The sequence below is a fragment of the Tachypleus tridentatus genome, chromosome 4 (assembly GCF_004210375.1).
Source record: "Tachypleus tridentatus isolate NWPU-2018 chromosome 4, ASM421037v1, whole genome shotgun sequence".
Classification (NCBI taxonomy): Eukaryota; Metazoa; Arthropoda; class Merostomata; order Xiphosura; family Limulidae; genus Tachypleus; species Tachypleus tridentatus.
Window position 1 is genome coordinate 94,907,011 of NC_134828.1, and position 22,112 is coordinate 94,929,122.

The 22,112-nt window shown below is 32.9% G+C and overlaps 1 protein-coding gene across 1 annotated transcript in view; it reads right to left on the bottom strand.

Annotated features, from left to right (window-relative positions):
• LOC143249714 (cartilage oligomeric matrix protein-like) overlaps nt 1-20,446 on the bottom strand; it is a 66,833-nt gene extending 46,387 nt beyond the window's left edge. The window contains exons 1-8 of the mRNA XM_076500028.1: nt 20,261-20,446; nt 18,082-18,255; nt 9,752-9,981; nt 4,629-4,761; nt 4,319-4,395; nt 1,701-1,755; nt 977-1,141; nt 644-867 (exon numbers count right to left, since the gene is read on the bottom strand). Of these exons, the coding sequence (XP_076356143.1) occupies nt 644-867; nt 977-1,141; nt 1,701-1,755; nt 4,319-4,395; nt 4,629-4,761; nt 9,752-9,981; nt 18,082-18,255; nt 20,261-20,345 (1,143 nt within the window). The 5' untranslated portion in view covers nt 20,346-20,446. The remainder of the gene's footprint in view (nt 1-643; nt 868-976; nt 1,142-1,700; nt 1,756-4,318; nt 4,396-4,628; nt 4,762-9,751; nt 9,982-18,081; nt 18,256-20,260) is intronic.
• Nucleotides 20,447-22,112: the final 1,666 nt, after the last annotated feature.

Genomic DNA, 22,112 nt, shown 5'->3' on the forward strand with positions numbered 1-22,112 from the left:
TGGAATATTTTTGATTATTCAGTAAAAATTCGGTTCATTTTACCTAGATTACTGAACGATAGCCCTAACTCATTTTTTGATTTCATTTTCTATATCTACAGAACAGTTTCAAAACGGAATGATTAACAGACTCATTTACTAATTAATTAACTCCCTTACCCATTCACTAACTAACTAGATGATTAATTAACGACAACCCTCTGATATTTTTATATTATTACAATATTATCTTCTTACCATCAATCCTAAAAACAAATTCAAGACATAACGTACATATTACGTAAACCTAGAAACCCAAAAATATTTTAGATGTTACACACCATCAATATGCCATGTCATAACTCCCTCTAGCAAACAGTGCAAAACTTTTGAGTTAAAAGATATACAATACACAATAATAATTACTTCCACGAAGCAAACTACAATATGGAGTCAATGACATCTACCGCAGTTTGTTCGGTGAAATTTGTGAATAACTGGCTATTAGTAGCTAATAGGTTTTTAATTGTTATTGTTTGGTTATTGTCCTTGAAATAATTAAATTCATAGTAGAGCATGGTGTGGTTACATCTTTCAACTTTAAACCAAAATGTGAACAGCAGCACGCCATTGTGCACTTAACCAACATTAATATGTATCTTACCTCATCAATATCCTCACACGTGGTTCCGTTACCAGTGAATCCAGTAGGACAAGGTCCACATTTGTAGCCTGGTGGACTGTCCGTGTTGAAACACTGGACTCCACGCCAACATGGTTCATCACCGCAACGATCGTAGGGTCGACAGTTTACTCCATTTCCAGTATAGCTTGGTGGACAGGGTCCACATTGGTATCCACCGTCCTCTCGCTCATAGCATCTCACTCCTAAGAAAAATAGTTAAACCATACAAAATATATATCTACAATATTGAACCAAATGACCAATTAAACCTTGCTTTATATTAAATTCTAATGTATAAATATTATTCCTCACCTCGGAAGCAAGGTCTGTCATTACAGGTAACTAATGGAACACATTTTATTCCGTTTCCTTTGTACCCACGAGGACAAGAACCACACTGGAAACCGTTTGACGTGTCTCTGCACTCGACGTCAGGAAAACACGGTTTATCCCGACAGGTAACTCTTGATGGTGTTACTGTTAAAATAAACGAATTACTAACTCTATGACAAACAACCACATATCGTACATGAATTACATATGGAGAATATATTTTCAAAGGTGCCAATTGGGATACAGTACAGCTCCTATATTATTAACTTAAAAAAGGATATATAATTCAAATAATATTTATGTTAACAAAATTACACTTGAAATGTGCCCTCTCAAGTGGATGGTTCAGAGAAAAATCGAGGGGTTCCTAAGGTTAAAATTAAGATTTTGATACCTGCAGTGAGCAGAGTACGGAAAACTTTCTGAATTACAACAAACAAACCAATATAAAACGAGTTCAAGCTTACTTTAGTATGACCATTCTGATATGTTAAAATATTGTGAACTGATTCTGACTTAATAAAGTCGTTATGTAAATGTATTTTTATAGAAATGATCATCAAAAATGTGAAATAATTTCACATAAAGTCTGGACTAGTAGTATCGAAAATAAGCAACATTAAAGTCAGATATTTATTTTCCATTAAAACAGAAAATTCACAAAACTTATAAATAACTGTTTACATCCATGTAAAGAACTTACTTCTGCACATCTCACACCTCTGTATTGTGTCACGTAGAAGCTTGGTCTCTCGTGTCTGAAATGTAAATATAGAAAGTTGTGAACATTGTATTTCAATTTAGTAGAAGTTCTTAGTGTCACATTGTTAACTTAATAATGAAATTTATAGAATTCATGTTTTTATTCAAGCAGTGCCTACCGACTGGTTGAAAATCATTGACTTTCTAAAAGCCAAAACAATATGTGATAGTATCATTTCACATCCTTTTGTTTTCCTTTTTATAAGTCGTGAAACAGACAATGGAAACATGTCTACAACTTCAACTACTCACCAAGTTCCGGACAACTGTAGCTCCTATCAAGTTTAACCTATCGATAAATTATTGATATGGTCTATTTAAGGAAACAGTTTCAGCCACTGCATAAATATCATTAGCCATTTAACGTTATATTCTTATCTATAAACAGTATTGTCAGGTTTTTTTATACGACAACGATTCTTAATAGCAGGTATCTTTGACTTACTGGCGATAAATTTCAACAAAGTAAGAACAGTTCACAATCCATTTGTTTTAACGTATTATATTAAAGCAAGTCAAACTGTATACACATATTCGTTACAATCGATTATCACAGTTAAATCCAGAGCTTTAAAAAACATTGTCAGATATAAGCGCTAGTTGTCCGCTCAAGGGCCTCAGTTATTCTATTAAATGTTTTTTTTCTAAAAATGACATCTCACACAGTAGGACCTTGGCTATCTTCCCTCTTGCTGTTGTCCTTTAGGAGGTGTCAAATGACCTACAGAATCTGGTAACATCTCCAGTGATCGGTTTGTTCAAAAGAGATGTTGAGATGTTATATATTTCAGTACTTGAAGAGGCTTGATGTTCTGCTTGCTTTTCTTCTCTGGAGTTTCTGTGGTGGTTACAAGTGCCTCATGAGGCCCGGCATGGCCAAGCGTGTTAAGGCGTGCGACTCGTAATCTGAGAGTCGCGGGTTCACATCCCCGTCGCGCTAAACATTCTCGCCCTTTCAGTGTGGGGGCGTTATAATGTGACGGTCACTCCTACTCTTCGTTGGTAAAAGTGTAGTCCAAGAGTTGGCGGTGGGTGGTGATGACTAGCTGCCTTCCCTCTAGTCTTACACTACTAAATTAGGGACGGCTAGCACAGATAACCCTCGAGTAGCTTTGTGCGAAATTCAAAAAACAAACAAACAAGTGCCTCATCAATATCCTTCTGTCTGTTTTCTCCACATTTATTCTGCCTGGTATACTGCTGGCCATCAAATCATAGATAAGTGCCTTCCTACAAGTATCCTCAAAATATCTTATACACTGGTTAGATTTCTCACTGTTTCATCAATCAGCACACACAGATATACCCCGCCTCTCATTTGGCCATCAGATACTAAAATGATTCTCAGTGCTGCACCCTATTGTGATATGTTGGCATTACTCAATGATTGCCACACGTTCCAATCACCAGTGGCAAAATAGTAGCCCAAGAGTTAGCGGTGGGTGGTGATCACTAGCTTCCTTCCCTTTGCTAAATTAGGGTCGGCTAGCGCAGATAGCTCTCCAGTAGCTTTGTTCGAAATTCAAAAGGCAAACAAACAGTCAACATGGTTGTTGTATAGCGTCATTGCAATCTCTATAGCTGTTTGTATACGGTTCTATTTTTCCGATATTCACATCTGTTTTTATCGTGGTATCCTTGATGGTTCACCAAATGTCAGGTTTCTATAGCACCACCATTCTTATAGCTTAAACCACATTTATAATTAGCTTCTTATCAAAAGTGCACACTGTCTGATTCATTTACTTAGAAGCGAACTGACAAGGCGAAGCTTTATGTATTACAATACACGACGTCATTATTTACTTTAAAAGTCACCACTACACACACTTTATGGCTAAATATACGAACACCTAGTCTGTCTCTAGCTCTTTTATTTAACTTCCTCTCAAATTTTGTATTCCTATTTATGAAGAGTTCAACTGAGGCCTAGAACTTCCTTCACATTAATATATATACATGTAAAAACGCTGACGTAAACAAACGAGAAATATTTGGAAAGTTCAAGTAACATGACGTCAGCTTCCAACAATTGAACAATTCGACAATTATTCGTAAAGTGTTATCTAACAACACGTGTCATAATTATTGGTTTTAAAATAACATAATTTATTGCTCGCACTATATAAACTGATTAATATTATAGTATCAAACTTAAAATAAAAGTCGTTTATATACAATAGTTACGTTCTCTAAAATCACTTATAATCAGTTACGTTCTCTAAAGGTCACTTATAATCAAGGGTCAGTCAGATTTAACCAACATTTTGATTTATTCATAGCATGATATTGAAACTTCAAGCACTCTATAATTACAATAAAAAAGAGACAAATATATATATATATATATACATCATGTTATGTATCCTACTCAATACACTAATAATAAAGGCTCCATCCGCACTATTCATCTCCTCATAAGTAGAGCAGTAGAACTAACACTGATTTCAACACAAATTTTCTGAATTTTCTTTCCTTAGATTGAGCATTAACGTTATATCTAAACTGTATTTGAATGAACTATGTTGCACATATTTTTAACAACATGTAACAAATTACCTGAATGTCAACATGTTGACGCATTTCTTTCATGGAAGTTGTCAGCTCCATCAGTGCTCTCACCAACAGCTGGAGATCTTCAGACAAGAGACCAAATATGAATAAAGAATTATCAGTTACTTATAACACAAATAAACAAACAAGTGATATATTAACTGTGAAGTACATAGTTTTATAATATAACATAGTAAGACACATAGATTACATGGATTAAGTACACACTCAAGAAGAGTGGAGAGGTTTACTGTCAGTTCACATTCAAATGAAATTACTGATTCAAATGTAAGATTTTTAAAATTATTAACATTACCCTTTCCGTTAAGGTAGTTCTCCTGTGATGGTTGAATATTTTGCATTCTCGACACCAGGCAACCAGCTTCTTCTAGCGCCCTCTGAAGTTTAACATCGTTATATACGGACACGTCAACTTTTTTGTCGTACTCCTTGAAAGGAAAGTACAGACTGTAATTTATTTTGCTTTTGAACATCAAATTACGCGCAATGTTTAAAAATTCCTTCTTTCCGTTTAAACTTAATAAAAATGTATCTCAGAACGTTGTTCTCTGCTTGTCAATAAAAGTGTTAATAATACCCATATCAGCCGTTCTGAGATACGTTTTTATTTAAAGGTTTTCGTCATCAAGAATATGTTTATATCTGGTAACATGTATCAGGCCATCAGTTTTTTTTACAATTAAAAATGTGTGCAGCTGATCTACTAAAGTAATTATGTTTTATGTTTGAACACTTCAGGTTTTTCTTCAGTATAAACTTACACTGAGTTCTAACAACGTTTCTGATTATTATTATTTTGTGTATGTAATTCGCTTTTTTGTTTCTTCAGTGTACCAGATTTTATATTCAAGTACTAAAACATTTAAAATCAAATTCTGTGACATCCGATCCTTTATAAAGAAACTCCATTTGAGTTACGGTCTTTTGGAAGCTATTCCTCAGAATTCGTTTACCTTGATAACTATAAAGCCTTTTTTAAGATATATTTTGATATAATTTCAATACTAAAGAGGATTTATCGTTCATCCCAAGTATTCTACCAATTTCTAATTCTATATGTAATGACCTCTTGAATAACTGACATGCAATGTAATATAATTTGTTAAGCTGTTTCAAATCTGAATTAGTTAAATATTATAAATGATTTATCGATCAAACTATTTAACAGAATCAAGTTAATAAACAACAAATGAAAAAAATTCTGATCTATAAGTCAAGTAAAACTGAGGCGTTACGCCGCCATCTTTTCTATCTCTTAAAGGAAATATTAGCCTTGAAATATATTACTGGTTGGTTTGTTCCTTGGCCTCTTTCTACTGTAACATATTACACTGAAGTATTTAATTTGCTCAATGCACGGCCACCTACGTAGTCAAAAAATAAAGTTGTTAAACGTATATGATACGTTTGTTAAATTATATGATACACTTATTGAATAAAATCGGGTATTCAATTTTTTACTTACTTTTTTAGATTTATTATATTGCTCGCTAATTAAGAAACAGACTTATTTTTGCAATTATCAAGTTACTTATTAGGCATACTACTTTCTGTAGTGATGTAAAACTTATGATTTATCGCGGAACAGCGACATCTGTAAAAAATGTATGCAATGATACGAACCTTGTTTTTGAGTCATAAATAGCACATTTACGTCCTAACATTTTGTAACAAACCGACAGTTCTGTTTTAAATAACGAAACGTAATGTGTTACTATCGTGCGAAGATGCTACATGTAGAATTTCAAAGAATGACTTTCAATCCATTTAACAAGCAGTTATTGTCCTAATAAATTTTGTGAACAAGCATTTGTAGTATGTTATTAATACATATATATATATAAAAGTATGTAAACAAACACTTTCTTATGTCAACCATTAATAATTTATATTCTAGTCCACCCGTGCTTATGGATCAAAAGTAGATAGTTCTGATATGTTCTTAACTAGTTATACGCCACATGGTAGTCTCGAAAACGAATAATAAATATTTGGTTTCGTTTTTTTTTTCTACCAATTAGTCTAAGTTTTGATTTCAGAGAAATTAATTTACTCCGTGGTCCATAAAAAATCCACAAACGAGTTAACGTTATTAATTAAAGCACTCTTTAAAGATACCATGAACCATGAAATGTGCTTATAGAACACATGTTACTTTACAATATTAATTAAAGCACTTTTTAAAGATACCATGAACCATGACATGTGCTTATAGAACACATTTTACTTTACAATATTAATTAAAGCACTTTTTAAAGATAACATGAACCATGGCATGTGCTTATAGAACACATGTTACTTTACAATATTAATTAAAGCACTTTTTAAAGATAACATGAACCATGACATGTGCTTATAGAACACATGTTACTTTACAATATTAATTAAAGCACTTTTTAAAGATACCATGAACCATGGCATGTGTTTATAGAACACATGTTACTTTACAATATAATTAAAGCACTTTTAAAGATACCATGAACCATTACATGTGCTTATAGAACACATGTTACTTTACAATATAATTAAAGCTCTTTTAAAGATACCATGAACCATGACATGTGCTTATAGAACTCATGTTACTTTACAATATTAATTAAAGCACTCTTTAAAGATACCATGAACCATGACATGTGCTTATAGAACACATGTTACTTTACAATATTAATTAAAGCACTTTTTAAAGATACCATGAACCATGGCATGTGTTTATAGAACACATGTTACTTTACAATATTAATTAAAGCACTTTTTAAAGATACCATGAACCATGGCATGTGTTTATAGAACACATGTTACTTTACAATATTAATTAAAGCACTTTTTAAAGATACCATGAACCATTACATGTGCTTATAGAACACATGTTACTTTACAATATTAATTAAAGCTCTTTTTAAAGATACCATGAACCATGACATGTGCTTATAGAACTCATGTTACTTTACAATATTAATTAAAGCACTCTTTAAAGATACCATGAACCATGACATGTGCTTATAGAACAGATGTTACTTTACAATATTAATTAAAGCACTTTTTAAAGATACCATGAACCATGACATGTGCTTATAGAACACATGTTACTTTACAAAATTTACAGAGAAAAAATATCATTCAGAAACTAAAATACGTTTAGCACGTTACAACTGTGCAGCTTAATATAACACTTTCAATTTGCTAGTGTGAAATAATGATTTGTATTTACCAATGTTAATAAAACTAAAATAATATATTATAGTGAATGGTTATATGATATTATTTTTCCACAATTCTCAAAACACCAATGCATATGTTTAAGGAATTTATCCATGGTGTCTACTATAGACGTCACAAAAAAAAGAACCCTTGTATATATGTTTAAGAAAGGATACTTATGTTTACACACACTGGGAAGTAGATATTAATTAACTGAATTCATATTTTCATTTATTAACATATTTCAAATACAACATAAATAGAGGTGGTGTAAATTGTGTAGAATTTAAAATAACAGATAAAATCAATTATTTAAGTCTAGATAATTATTTTAGACTGAAAAACTTTTATTATGTACGAAAGCACTTCAGATTTCCTCCTTATTTAAAATTTATAAAAATTCAAGTGATACTCAAAGCACAATATTCCATATTTTATAAAGTTTCATATTATATTAACAATCAATTCGTAATTGAAATTACAGGGTTTTTATGATATTAGTGATAAAATGCATGTATGTTTTAGGGACTATATGGATACTTTGCAAATAAGATTCGTAGGATTAATTACCGTAGTTTAAAATAATACTTAAATAAAATACTGCTACTGTAGATAACCCTCGTATAGCTTTGCGCAAAATTTAAGATAAATCAATCGTATACAGAAAAATAATGCAATACTTACATCACATATTATGTAATGGAACTGTATTTATTTCGTGTATGTAATAAAAAAGAACTCCTACTGAAAGCTGTATTATGTAATTTGGAGGACAATGTAATTAAAGCTATCAATTAAACAAATCAGGGGAATAAAAAGATGATTTACAATTAGTTTTATAAGTGAATAAAACTGATACAATAGGTTTTGGTTTCAATTTTTTTAAATTAAATAAGCGACAACTGAAAAACTAAATTTGATTGTTGTCGTTTCTTTAATTTTTTAGCACAAAACTGAACAACAAGGTATCTGAGTTTAGCTCACAACGGAGAAACGAGCCACGGATTATATGTCCGTTTATTTAGTTAATACCATTTGTGATGAACAGCAAATACAGCTGTGACCTGATAGGTTTCGATATGAAACCTTGGTATGCTCATACATTTTATGTGAAATATCTATTTAATGGTTAAGAAAAATAGAAGGTGATAATTTTAATCTTTGTTATTGTTTACAGCTTTATAAATGGCTCTATAAAGTTAAGCCTAATTAGCAGTGATAACAAACAACAGTCCCAGCAAACGACAAGTTTGACAGTTTCTCACGCGAATCCTAGTAAGTTACACAACCTATCAAGCACAAGTGGAAGAGATTAGTGGGCGATTACACTCAGAATATCTCCACCGAGCACGTGCAACATAATCTGTTTTATTTTCCACTGATGAAGCTGACATTTTTAGGAAAACTCACAAAGTTGGTAAAATGTTCTTGATGGAAGAAAATGAAAGAACTATACGAAGTGAAAGCGTAAAAAATATCAAATTATTACGTTCTTAACTGACAGTAATGACAGTTACGTTGTTAGCAACTAACAATGAATGTTGGATAGGCTGAAGATTACATACGCTTAGATCTGGAATATTTACTAGTAAAGTTGGGTTAACAGTTTTCAGTATTTAAAAAAGCGCCAAAATAATTCTTGTTCAAGGTATTTCTACTTAACTTCGTGTATTTATCATAAATAAAGTACATGTGATTGAAATGTTCTTATATTCTGAATCAAGTTTACAGAAGCTTGAGTTAAAATTATAAACGTTAATTGACGGTTTCATGTTTCTTAGTCCAGAATCACGTTTCTTAATTTTAAAAAACTTAATTTTTAAATATCAATAGTGTTTATTACATTCTGTTAAAATTATCTCTTTATATTTCATAAAACGTTTAATGTTACTTTTTTATAATAATGTTTATGTAAATTATACATATTATACGAACATACCCTGTTATCAAACTACCGTTTATTGGCTCAATACAAAATATGGAGGTTTAAAAAGTTTTAAATTGAATTTCTATACTTTTAGTGGGCACAGCAGAGATGGACCAACATAAAAACAGGCAAACAATACCAAACTTTGTTTCATGATATCATTTGTATCGAACACCAGTTAGAAACATTGATAATAAGGAAGTATTTTGAGTATGTTGTGTTACATAACTTACAATATTTGTATATGTCTGTTATGTTAAACTGTAAAGTCGAACCATCAGAGCTAAACTTACTACTTTTATATTTGTTCCATTCTGTCTCTGGACCATTTCAAACAAAGATAAGGGAATGGTCAATTGACCCTGGAAGTCGCAATCAGAATAGAGTCGAAGTTGAGAAGGATTTTCTCCACTAGGAGGCGAAAGGAACAAAAGAATACTCCTGTGGTAACTTCTTTTGTGCATTCCTTTAACGTGAAGGTGTTGTTTATTTCCATGTCCTCGATCCTTTGTATCAATCGTAACTGTAACACAAAAAATAGATATTACAGCAGTTAATAAGTACTTATTACCTGCTATGAACTATAAGCTGTTTTATTTTCATAATTACTAGAATATAAGTATTTTCGTCGTGGCCATGTGGTTAAGGCACTCGTCTTGTAATTCGAGAATCGCGGGTTCGAATCCCTGTCATACTAAATGTGCTTGTCCTTTCATCCGTGGGAGCGTTATAATATAACGGTCAATACCACTATTTGTTGGTAAAACGGTAGCCCAGGAGTTGGCGTTGGGTGGTGATGACTAGCTTACACTGTTATATTACGGACGGCTAGGGTAAATAACTCTCGTGTAGCTTTGCGCGAAATTCAAAACAAACCAAATCGTCCCATTCTTGAAGCCAAGATAAATAATTACAATAATTCTAAGTAGGGGTTCCTACTAATTATTAATAAGAATTCTGACTAAAAGTAAAGAAGAGTGCAAAATGATAATAAATCAACTACTCTATGTGTGCTAAATACTGTGCCGATGTGGCCTTTCGCTCAATAGCAGATCTCTTTATTGGTATGTTGAAGCTTAGCGCAAATAAACAATTTTTTTGTTGTTGTTTTGTATATTTTTTTCTTGGAAGTAAGGAAATGGATACAAAGATTTACGTGTTTGAACCCTAACTGAGTGAAGCTAAACCTTAATTCATCGAGTCAACCGAGGCAGAGCGAACACGACCAGATCTACCAATTTTGAAAGTAAATCAATATAATACTAATAATAATACACATTACACAAGAGTTCTGTTAATTAATAAAATTCAAATGTATGTATATATGATATGTGTGTGTGTGTTTTCATATAGCAAAGTCACATCGGGCTATCTGTTGAGGCCTCCGAGGGGAATCGAAACCCTAATTTTAGCGTTCTAAATCCATAGAATTACCCCTATACCAGCGGAGAACTAATTAGCTAATAAGCTCAAATTCAAATTTCGTGACGTAATAAATCGGAGACTCGTCCGAAATAAAACAATATTATATTACAGGTTCGAGAGGCGTGCCAAGACACTGCTCAATATACCCCCGTTTGTCGTTGTGTATTCATTATTGGAGTGACTCACTCGGTTAAAATTCTTATAGTGGTTAAAGTTTATTTGTTTTGAATTTCGCGCAAAGCTACTCGAGGGTATTCTTGCGCCAACCGTCCCTAATTTAGCAGTGTAAGACTAGAGGGAAGGCAGCTATTCATCACCACTCACCACCAACTCTTGGGCTACTCTTTTACCAATGAATAGTGGGATTGACCGTCACATTATAACGCCCCCACGGCTGAAAGGGTGAGCATGATTGATGTAACGGGGATGCGAATCCACGACCCTCAGATTACGAGTCGCACGCCTTAACTCACCTGGCCATGCTGGGCCAGTGGTTAAAGACTTTTACTTAATGTTCTATTTATAGCACATATATATATATATATACTATGTTGGTATTGTTGGGGTTAGAATTCTTGTATAGTAGGTGCCTTTGACTTGTTGACGATAAATTCAACAATAAATGAAAAGGAATTAGAAAAATGTTATTAGAACTAAATATTCATGTTCTGAGTCGAGATTCTTATAAGTCGATAATTATTGAAATTAAACTATCCATTTGATAAATTGAAAAACGTTCAAATAATTCTACATTAGGTTTTCTGAAATGATAATGTTCGGTCAATAGAAAGCAGTGGTAAAAAATGATTTCATAACCGTATAACACTTTAGAAAATCAATCCAGGAATGCCATAAACACTGAGGCAATAATATATATATATATACTTGAATAATTTATGTTTATAGATTTCTTTGCTTCATTTTCTAATTATTTTGTCATGCTCGGAAAACAGCGAGTTTTCCCTTTTTACTCGTATGACCAAATAAAATGTTTCTCAAAATTTATATCTATTCCACACTGCTGCTTTTGATATATAGCAAAATACACAAATTAACAGTTAAGTATAATAGTGTAAGTAATGAAAATAATCTCGTGTTGTTATTTAATTGTTTGGTTTCTTTTCAATTTCGAACAAAGCTACACGAGGGCTATCTTCGCTAGCTGTCCCTAATTTCGAAGTGTAAGACTAGAGGCAAGACAGCTAGTCATCACCACCCATCGCTTACTCTTGGGCTACTATTTTACCAACGAATAGTGGGATTGATTGTTACATTATAGTGCTCTCACGGCTAAGAGGGCAAGCACGTTTGGTGTGACGGGGATTCGAACCCGCGACCCTCAGATTAAGAGTCGAGTGCTTTAACCATCTGGCCATGCCGGGCTTTATTTAAGTGTAGAACCCACGTGTAACTGCGTCACTTCTTTACAGTTAATGAATGTGACGTATGTTGAACTTGCAAGTAGAGACTGCTACTGAAGTTTACTGTAATGGTTTCGTAAAACAAACAAGTACGGTAATTAACTACATTCCCCCTTTGCGTTCCCCCAGTAAACAAGCTTACTTGTCTTGGAACCTAACCAAATTTGGATATGTATTCACGTGGAAACTATGAGCATGATACTTTATACCATTGAGGTAAAAAAGATAGAGAATACGTAACCATATGTATCCAGATTAAATATCAGTTATTTTAAGGTTTATATTTTAGCTTCAGATCAAATTACATATCTTGTGGCCTGGTTGATCATAATTATCAGATATATTTTTAATTGTCTTCTTTCTGATGATCAAAGCATAAGACAAGATATCACGTTTATTCTATCGTTTAAAAACATTGACTTCTTAAAAGGCCATCTGGTGACTATCATTCTCAAATTACTTAATATGAATATGAAAGTCCATCTTTTTGCCCATCGTTCTCGTAGTATAATGATCAACACGTAGTTATTTTGACCACTTATTTCTTACTAAAAACAATCGCTAAATCTTGTAACATGCAATGTTTTATTACAAAATGATGTTCTGTAGCAACAGTTGCTACATTTATTCTTGTATTTCTTTGTGGCAAAAGATCTGTTAGCCCCATTTTTCTTTCTTAAACGGTTTTCATGATAGTAGAATTAGTTCTGTGCGACAACCTTCATAAAGCAGGTTTTAATGTTCATGTTTCTGACGTCGCCCTGATGTTTGTCAAGACGAGGGCACTCACTGGTACTTAGCAAGGGTAAAGAATTATATTCTTGAAAGCATTAACAAAGTTCACATGAGGCATGGTTTCAAAACAATTAAAACAACTGGTTTATTAGCAATCACTTATAATCAGGCAGAAGGACCATTTCTCAACGTTAGATGGTTTCATGTTTGTACTTGTCCTCAGTTTACAGAACTGCAGTTATTCGGTTAATGTTTGTGCAAAGACTTCTAACACTGATACTTATACGAAGCTGTCTATAAAGCTTCAGTAAAAACTGTCTTACAAATAAATCTATTTGTGCAGCTAGTCATCACCACCCACCGTCAACTCTTCGGCTACTCCTTTACCAACGAATAGTGGAATTGACCGTCACATTATAACTCCCCCACGGCTGAAAGGGCGAGCATGTTTGGCGCGACGGGGATGCGAACCCGCAACCCTCAAATTACGAGTCGCACGCCTTAATACGCTTGACGATGGCGGGCCTTTATTATTGTTACTAAAATAAAATAAAAAAAACATCAGGGAATAGTCGTGTCTTTCACTTTTCTATATCTCTCCTTAATAGTTTTTTCTTATAACTCTTTATTCTTTCTAGATGTCCAAAACAAACGCATTAGGATGATAATTATTATTTTTAAATATTAGAAAAGGTCCACCAGGTAACTCTAACAGATGGTCAATTCATTGTTTCGTACACGGCAGGAAATTGGGTTTCAATATTCGCGGTAAGAAGAGATACAATAACCTAGTTTGTATCTTTGAGTTGAATCATAAAAAAATGTACATCTGAATAGGATACACTTACTTTATGTGTTTTACATAAATACGATATGATGGCAAATATAAAACTATAGACTATTTGTGTTTCAGAAACGTAAATGATACTATTATCACTCGTGTTTAGCAGTTATAAACAATAAAATAAAAACACAGTTTATTAAGTTTTCCATTTAAATTTCTTTAACTTTACACACTGTATTACATGACTATATAAGTCTTCAATATTAATTCTGGAAAAGAAAAACTTATGTCTTTGGTACTTTTTAGTTTCTTTTTATACGTTACCCTAACAATATTTCAAAGTTCCAAGTTTTGGTATTTTTAACCTGAATACCACATGCAAAATATGGGTTAAACGGCACGTTCAGAGATCTCTAATTTCGTACATTGTTGTCTCCCAGTAACATACTAAAATGTCTACGAAATTATAGCACTAGAAACCGAGTTTCGATACTCGTGGTGGGCAGATCACATATTACCTTTATTTAGCTTTGTACGTAAAAACAAACAGAAACAACAACTTCATGCATTGTCGTTCCTAATTTGAATTTCTTACCAGAGAGAAGACAACAACATTGCAACACCCACCACCTACACGGCTAACATGTTCGACCTTTCAGCCGTATAACCATTATAATGTTGCAGCCAATCTCACTATTCGTTGTTAAAAGAGTAAACCAGGAGGTGGTGGTGGTTAAACTACCTTCCTTCTGGTACTAAATCAAGGACGGATATCACAAATAACCTTCAAATATCTTTGTGCGATATTTAAAGCAAACTTTAATGAATCAAGTTAAACTGAATTTCTATGATACCTTAAGTTACCAAATATCAGCACAAATTTCGATATCGATTGTTGAAAATTTCTAACTGAACTTAACTATAAATATTTAATTTCTCTAAATCAATAAGCAAAAACTGAACTCTGTAACAATTATACTGCTCTGGTTCATTACTTAGGAACTCCAGCTTCTATTAAGAGTATTTAAGCTGCAATCATGGATGTTTAACTAAAACCATAAAATCATTTATATTCGCAACATATGCTACATAAGCGAATATTATGGTGGTATATCTTGATGACGAAAAACCCATATGAAATAAAAATATATCTCGAAACGGCTGGCATGGGTATTAACACTTTTACTAATAAAGCAGAGAACAACGTTTCGACTTTCCTAAGTGATCTTCAGGTTGACCTGAAAGAAGGTCAAAACGTTGTGTTCTATGCTTCATTAGTAAAAGTGTTAATACCCGCACCAGGCGTTCTGAGATACGTTATGCCAGTATATAGTATAATCGTTATAATGTTGGCAATCACAAGTTATAACTCAGTACAAATTAAAATTATTTTATTAATGTAATTGGGAAGTAAATCAAGTACATTTGACTAAGTACACCTAAATAACAAAACCAAAACCTTATTTTATTAAACTGTCACAGATCAAAACATTAACCACTAGTGAACAGATATGAGAAATAAACGTAGCTTTATATCTCGTGGCACAGCAAATATATGAAAGGTTATCAAAAATATCCTGTTTAAGTTAATCACATAAGAAAGGCAGTTCATATTTTGTGTTCAAAATGTATTGGATATGCTTTCAACTATTTTCGTCAAAATATACACGTTTCTCAAATAAACATAATTTGCTATATTCGGTATATTACACTGTATCTCGCAACTTATTTTTAATAGAGTTGATGTATTTTCATTTGTGTAAGTATATTATTAGCATGAAACCACTATAATTTTCAAAACTTTTCTTATCGTGTAACAGTGAGACTAAAATGGTATCAAGGATTGTTTGTTTGTTTTTGAATTTCGCGCAAAGCTACACAATGGTTATCTGCGCTAGCCGTCTCTAATTCAGCAGTTTAAGACAAGAAGGAAGACAACTAGTCATCACCACTCTTCGCCAACTCTTGGGCTACTCTTTTACCAACAAATAGTGGAATTGATCGTCACATTATAACGCCTTCACTGCTGAAAAATCGAACATATTTGAAGTGACGGGTATTCGATTCTGTGATCCTCAGATCACTAGTTGAGTGCCTTAACCACCAGAGCATGCCAGATCAGGTATCTAATAAGATGATCTAAAAACTACTTTATTAACATCAAACGTTGCGATCAACTACTAATCTCTTTGTTTCAGAATCTGATGTAAGGTTACAAAAGAGATATCTGCCCATAGCCATCCCATACTCACATCTAACAGACTAGCTAACAACACCCACCATCAACAGTATTCTGGATTACCATTCTGTGACTAAACAATCTAAATTTTGTATTTGTTATCTTTTAGACCTTCTGCAATCATAGGTTTTTAATAAACCTTCATACAGTGAACAAGCTATCGACTCTTCGTCAAAATGGTGAGTTTTTTAAATATTTCCTCAATATTTTGCCACAAATTTAAACTGTTGTACAGTCTTTTCTTTTTAGCAACGTCTATTTAATAACTGAGTCACAAGGTCTTGGAATGTCTGTAAATATTATCCCGAAAATGTTGAAATTTCTTGTTCTTCTGTTCCTGAAAAACGGTGTCAGCCAAATGTGGTAACATAATTTCAAACGGGAAATTCCCTTTTATAAGTATGATTAATAACTAATAGCAGTTCATAAAGCATCATAATAACAGTGTAAACGATGTTAATATTAACCCTTGAAATCAGCTTTCTTTAAAACTTGATGTTCATTTAAACAGCGTAAATACTGGAACTGGTAGCCAATAATAGATAAACAATAAATATTAGACCATTATTGTATTCAGACCTTTATTTTTTATAAATACAACTTTTCTGCCTATATTGAAATACTGCAGTAAAACTAGCAAAGGAGTATTGAAAAATGTTTTTAAAAAATGAAATAAATATAGGAATGGCTGATATCAATCAGTCAAAAACATTGTAAACAAGGCAGTAGACATAACATTGTATCGTCCCCTTATAATAACATTGTAAACAAGACAGTAGACATGACATCGTATCGTCCCTATATAATAACATTGTAAACAAGACAGTAGACATGGCATTTTATCGTCCCCATATAATAACATTGTAAATAAGACAGTAGACATGGCATTGTATCGTCCTTATATAAAAACATTGTAAACAAGACAGTAAAAATGACATTGTATCATCCCCAAATAATAACATTGTAAAGAAGACAGTAGACATGGCATTATAACGTTCCCATATGGTAACATTGTAAACAAGACAGTAGACATGGCATTTTATCGTCCCCATATAATTACATTGTAAAGAAGACAGTAGACATGGCATTGTATCGTCCCCATATAATAACATTGTAAAGAAGACAGTAGATATGGCATTGTATCGTCCCCATATAATAACATTGTAAATAAGACAGTAGACATGGCATTGTATCGTCCCTTTATAATAACATTGTAAACAAGACAGTAGACATGGCATTCTATCGTCCTTATATAATAACATTGTAAACAAGAAGTAAAAATGACATTGTATCATCCCCAAATAATAACATTGTAAAGAAAACAGTAGACATGGCATTGTAACGTCCCCATATGGTAACATTGTAAACAAGACAGTAGACATGGCATTGTATCGTCCTTATATAATAACATTGTAAACAAGACAGTAAAAATGACATTGTATCATCCCCTTATAATAACATTGTAAAGAAGACAGTAGATATGGCATTGTATCGTCCCCATATAATAACATTGTAATCAAGACAGTAGACATGACATTGTATCGTCCCCATATAATACCACAGACAAAAATTAACAAATAACAATATACATATATGTGTGATTAATTAATCACATTAAGTATAATTTACCCTATGTTTTGTCTATTCACACTGTGCTAATATTTAGAAATGATGCAAATGACATCTCGACTATCCTTTCTGCATTCTGGATTGATGTTAATCATTCCTACATCTACATCCTTCATGAAATTTTTTTTAACGTATTTGCTAGTTTTCTTAAGGCAGTGAAACTACAAACTGGCACAAAATTTGTTCTATTATTGGTGGACCGACACTATAGTATTGTAAGCTATTTTAGATCACTCTTAATCTTAAGGTATTCCACGAGACGTAATGAGCAGTTCATACTAATTTTGATAAAATTTAGAACTTGCCTGAATTACTGATTATTAGTAAAACTATTTAAAATCCTTCTAATTGTTTACTTCTATTTAATTTAAATGAACTCTGATTTCTCACCTCTGTGATATGTTCGTTCTAGTGTAAAGCTGAACTGGTATTTAGTTTCTGAAGAATTCACAGTTAAAATGACGTGCTTCTCTTGATATTTTCTTTTAGGCGCTAGGTGGCGAAACACTAGTCCAACGCTCCCGGTAGATTCTTCAAATGCGTGTTGAAGGGTTTGAGATAAACCTATATAAATAATAACATATTTCTTAAAATACTAATATAACGGCAAAGCTGCCATCAGAAAGACGAACCCACATCGTACACCACTTACCACACAATAACACACTATATTGGTAGTTTTTGTTTGTTTTTATTAATAAAGTAGTTACTGCAAGACCTCAATCAAATTAAGCCTACATTAAAAACATTAAATAATTAATCGTTACCACAAATTGGAAATACATTTTTTCTTGTTCTATCAGGTTATCCATTAAGTAATGTCCCATTTTAGGTTCTGAAAAAGAGAAAGGATTTCAAATGATCTTAATGTTATTTAACCAATAACGTGTGTTCTATTATTATTAATTACCTCCTGCCAACGATTCACAAGCTTCTGAATGCAACTTCTATATAATTCTTGGGGTTTGAAGGAAAAGAATGTATAGAGGGTAGTTTTGACATCATGTGTTCCAAGCTCCTTTCAATCAAAATAGTTCTGTAACCTTCGGAATAGATGATAATCAGATGGGGCAAGGTCTGGAAAATATGTGGAAGTTTTATCCAATCTAGCTCTTCAATCTTTAGAGATGTGATCCTTGCTTTATGGGGCTGTGCATTATTCTGGTGTAACATAACACCTTTACGATTGATCAAAATATGCCTCTTTTCTTTCAGTACAACATTCATGCGCTCTGACTGTTAACAAGAGAAGTCTGATGGAATCGTTACATTGAGTGGCAGCAACTCAAAGTGGATCACACCAACAATACCCCACCAAACGTTTAACGAGACTTTCCTTGGGTGGAGGTTCATTTTGGGCTGTGCTTTAACCAGTTTACCTTCATTTCCGGTCTCTAATTTATCATAAAAGGTGACTTACGTTCACGAGAGTGCAGAGAAGCGCGAATATCCACCCTTGCTCTAAGGTTAGCTTGTGTCTAATTATGGAGGACCTATTTACCAAGTTTTGACACCTCACCAAGCTGTTGAAGTTATGTGCTGTAACAATTGAAGTTATTCAATTGTTACAGCACAAACTTCATCAATTGCACCCAGCAGCAAGTAATCATTAAACTCAACAAGACGACCTGAACGTGGCGCATCACTCAAGCTGTAGTCACATGATCTAAACTTCTGAAACCACCTTTGACGTTTTATTTCACTGAAAGACTCCACACCATAAACACCTTGAATGTTTAGTGCAGTTTCTGCTACACTCTTGCCTTTTTAAAACTCATAAAACATTATGTTCGTAATGTGTTCCTCAAACACATCAATCTTCATAAGAATTTATTTGATTAATGATTTTAAAAAGCGGAGTTCGGATAGTTTCTTTATTTGTCTGGACATTTTTATACACGTACTACTACATATTTTAGTTATTAAAGCCTTCTACAAAGAAAGAAATGATGATGCACGTTCTGCATTAAATTTTCTGAAATTACTTATGTCATGATAAAACTAGGCCTCTAGTTGAATATATTTTCATTGAGTACTGTGCTTTATTTTAAAAGAAAGGGTTAACTCTACATGACCTTACAGCACATTATTTGTGTGTTGTTTGGTTTGTTTTGAATTTCGTGCACAGCTACACAAGAGCTATCTCCACTAGCCATCCCTAATTTAGCAGTATAAGACAAGAAGGAAGGCAGCTAGTCCTCACCATCCACCGCCAACTCTTGGACTACTGTTTTACCAACGAATAGTACGATTGATCATCACATTATAACGCCACCAAGGCTGAAAGGAAGAGCATGTTTGAGGTGACAAGGATTCGAACCCGCGACCCACGGATTACGCGTTAAGTGCCTTAACCACCTGGCTTTCTTTAACAAAACAAAAACTACTATTTGAAAAATATTAAAACCTTTACAAAGAATTTGCTAACAAGGCATCCTTTAAGCCATACTATTCTTCCTGGGCTCCGTTACAAAAATAAGCTGGTGCTGCATGTTTAGCATAGCAAATAATAGAATTCTTTACAAATAACGTTTATTCAACACTCATTTTGACTTGAAAAGGTACTCACTTTTATCATATGAAAGCTTAGCGTCCACATAACTCATACAATACCAAATCAAAGTCAAGAAAACAACAAAGAAGTTTCGATACATATTGCTCGCATTACTAAGTGATAACAACACACTAAACGACCTGGATCTGACAGACCAAGGGAAACAATCACAAGCCTTTACATATGCGGATCAAAATCACACGTGCAGCGTGCAGTCTTCCAGCTTAACTTTTGAAAGTCTGTTAAAACGTCTTCATGACGTAAATCGAAGGCGGCCCTAATGGGTCGAGAAAAACAAAGACAAAAAATGACTTCTAGACTTTAGGGGAAATGTTGGGTATTATTACTGACACGTTAATAGAGTAAAACAATATTCTAAACAGAAGTCCTGAAATACATTCAAGAATAATGTTTAAATAATGAATAATGATAGGGAGACTTCAATCACTGTCTCACCGACCCTATTCACAGGTGAACTTTTCAGGAGTAGCAATTCTGAATCAGGGTTCCAAAAAAGGCTAAATTTGTATAATCTTACAAATGTACTTATCATGGGTTGGGTCAGAGGAACCCTTTGACCCTGGAAATGTTGCTCCACCTATAAGTACACCATTGGTCGTATCAGAAATCATTAAATCGTAATTTGTTGTGAGCATTAAGTTAACCTTGACTAAAACCTAAGTATACATATTGTTAACTAACATTAAGTATCTTCGTGTGATATATTCAATTTTCTTTTCGGAGAAAACTTATTCACGCACATATTATAGCTAAAATTTAAAGCAGATTAATTATTAAGATTATCTTATAATTATTACACTCTTCTTTAAATAAAGCGTTCACATTTAGAAAATATATAATTTCTTGGTAGTATTTGAAAGATTATATTTATGTTAGTATTAACGTTATGGATACCAATAGATGCGGAAAATTTTATTTTTTATGTGTTTGCAATTTTAAATGTTTATATCAAGTTATATCAGAGAAACTATCTGTAGATTTGTTGTCTTATTTCAAAATATTATATAAGAGAACCACCTCGTTCATAAAAATGTAATATATTTTATAAGAAATACCTTAAAATTTGGCTTATTTCTCAAAAAACTCCCTCCGTGGAACAGTAGAAAGTTTGTGGAATTAAAATACTCAAATTACATCTTATATAGTCAGTGAACTTTACAAATAATATTTATTAATAACTTAAGATGAAAAGGTACTCACTTTTATCATATGAAATCTTAGGGTCCACAAAACTCATACAATACCAAATCAAAGTCAAGAAAACAATAAATAAGTTTCGATACATATTGCTCTCATTACCAAGTGATAACAACACACTAAACGACCTGGATCTGACAGACCAAGAGAAACAACCACAAGTCTTTACATATGCGGATCTAAATCACACGTGCAGCGTGCAAACTTCTTGCTTAAATTTTGAAAGTCTGTTCAAAGTTATTCATGACGTAAATCGGCTGTTGACTGGTAAACTTTGTTATCGATAACACTCTTATTGTTGACTGGTAAACTTTGTTATCGATAACACTCTTATTGTTGACTGGTAAACTTTGTTATCGATAACACTCTTATTGTTGACTGGTAAACTATGTTATCGATAACACTCTTACTGTTGACTGGTAAACTTTGGTATCCATAACACTCTTACTGTTGACTGGTAAACTTTGTTATCGATAACACTCTTACTGTTGACTGGTAAACTTTGTTATCGATAACACACTTATTGTTGACTGGTAAACTTTGTTATCGATAACACTCTTATTGTTGACTGGTAAACTTTGTTATCGATAACACTCTTACTGTTGACTGGTAAACTTTGTTATCGATAACATTCTTACTGTTGACTGGT